Source organism: Formica exsecta, unplaced genomic scaffold (assembly GCF_003651465.1).
Source record: "Formica exsecta isolate Colony F162 unplaced genomic scaffold, ASM365146v1 scaffold35, whole genome shotgun sequence".
NCBI lineage: Eukaryota > Metazoa > Arthropoda > Insecta > Hymenoptera > Formicidae > Formica > Formica exsecta.
The window spans coordinates 20,255-21,582 of record NW_021850752.1 but is presented as its reverse complement, the minus strand read 5'-3'; the positions used below and the strand labels follow the sequence as shown (position 1 = coordinate 21,582).

Here is a 1,328-nt window from a genome sequence, read left to right as displayed (position 1 = left end):
TGTAAAATTAAAAATATGTGCACATTGTGTTATTCTTATACTTTTTTCAGTTGTTTCAATAATTTAACACTTGAGTTTAATTAACAAAACAGCAATATGCTAAATTAACACATGAATGTGTTAAATATTTAACACAAAAATTTTAACCGTCATATTTTTTAACAAGAAAACAAATTTTCCAACTGTAAATCTATCATTAATCGTTTGAAAATTGATATTATTCATTGACGGAAATATTTTTATTAAAAAGTTACATCTTCGAGATCTGTGTACATAGAAGCTTGTACGTGTTTACTTATTAATCAAATTCAAAGAATTAATCTTTTTTGGATACGCGCGAGAGCTTCAATCTTACTTCGCCTCTTTTACGTTACGACACTTATACGAGGGTGTTCATAATTCTCCGTGTGATGGTAATCTATTCGAAATCGATCTCTCTTCAACAAAAATATCACGGCAGATCTCAAATTACCAATAATTCGAGATTCTTGCGATTATACATATGAATTATTACCTAATTACCTGACGCTTATACGAATGCGAACAGCAGAAAAATAATAATCTCATGAAGGGTTAATACGATAAGTGTTAATCTCCTCCCCTTCATAAAAAGTAGGATCTGTCACTTACTATTGACAAAGTACTCTCTTACTATCGATATGTACAACCAGACTGCTGAATGACATTTGATTCCTGTCAATGAGTCAATATTATCTATATGATCTTTCAATTTGTTGGTTTGTTATTTCTCCAGCTTATAAATACACACGCATACGGTGCACAGAATGAACAATCGGTGACGATCGCTCACATCGCGAGTCGCAAATAGCCGTCTCCTCGAGTGATCAGAGGGGGAAGAGCGTCCCCCGTCGTTTTCATCGGGTATATAAGACCGGGGGCTCGCAGGAGTACGGACCCACCGACAGGATTCTGTATATAGTCCCGGTGTAACACAGGGTGTGTTTGTGCGAGATATTGTCCCGGGTGATGCAGTGCGAAGTGTCCTCTTCGTTTTCGTCGTCGTTATCGTTGTCGTAACTGGCAGACACGATGGTTCGTCGCGGGATTATCTACTCGTTGGTATGTCCTGCGGGGAAAAGATCCAACGTCTGTGCGTAATGCGCGTGAAAAAAATTGTCGTCCACTTTAATGCATATTCTATATACAAAATTTTTTTTAAATTAAATAAATACATTTTGTTAATTTTGATTTTTTTTTACTTAAATAAAGATATACTTTGTTTCCAAAAATATTTTGTTATTTGCATGTAATAAAAATTATAATCTTTAAAATAAAATATTTAAAATTGTTACATTAAAAAGTATTTA

The 1,328-nt window shown here is 34.0% G+C and overlaps 1 protein-coding gene across 1 annotated transcript in view; it reads left to right on the top strand.

Moving 5' to 3' along the window:
* The first annotated feature begins 299 nt into the window (after positions 1-299).
* The window catches only part of LOC115238567, a 5,916-nt gene continuing 4,887 nt past the window's right edge, over positions 300-1,328 (top strand). Inside the window, exon 1 of the mRNA XM_029812523.1 lies at positions 300-1,080. Coding sequence (XP_029668383.1) covers positions 1,051-1,080 — 30 coding nt within the window. The 5' untranslated portion in view covers positions 300-1,050. The remainder of the gene's footprint in view (positions 1,081-1,328) is intronic.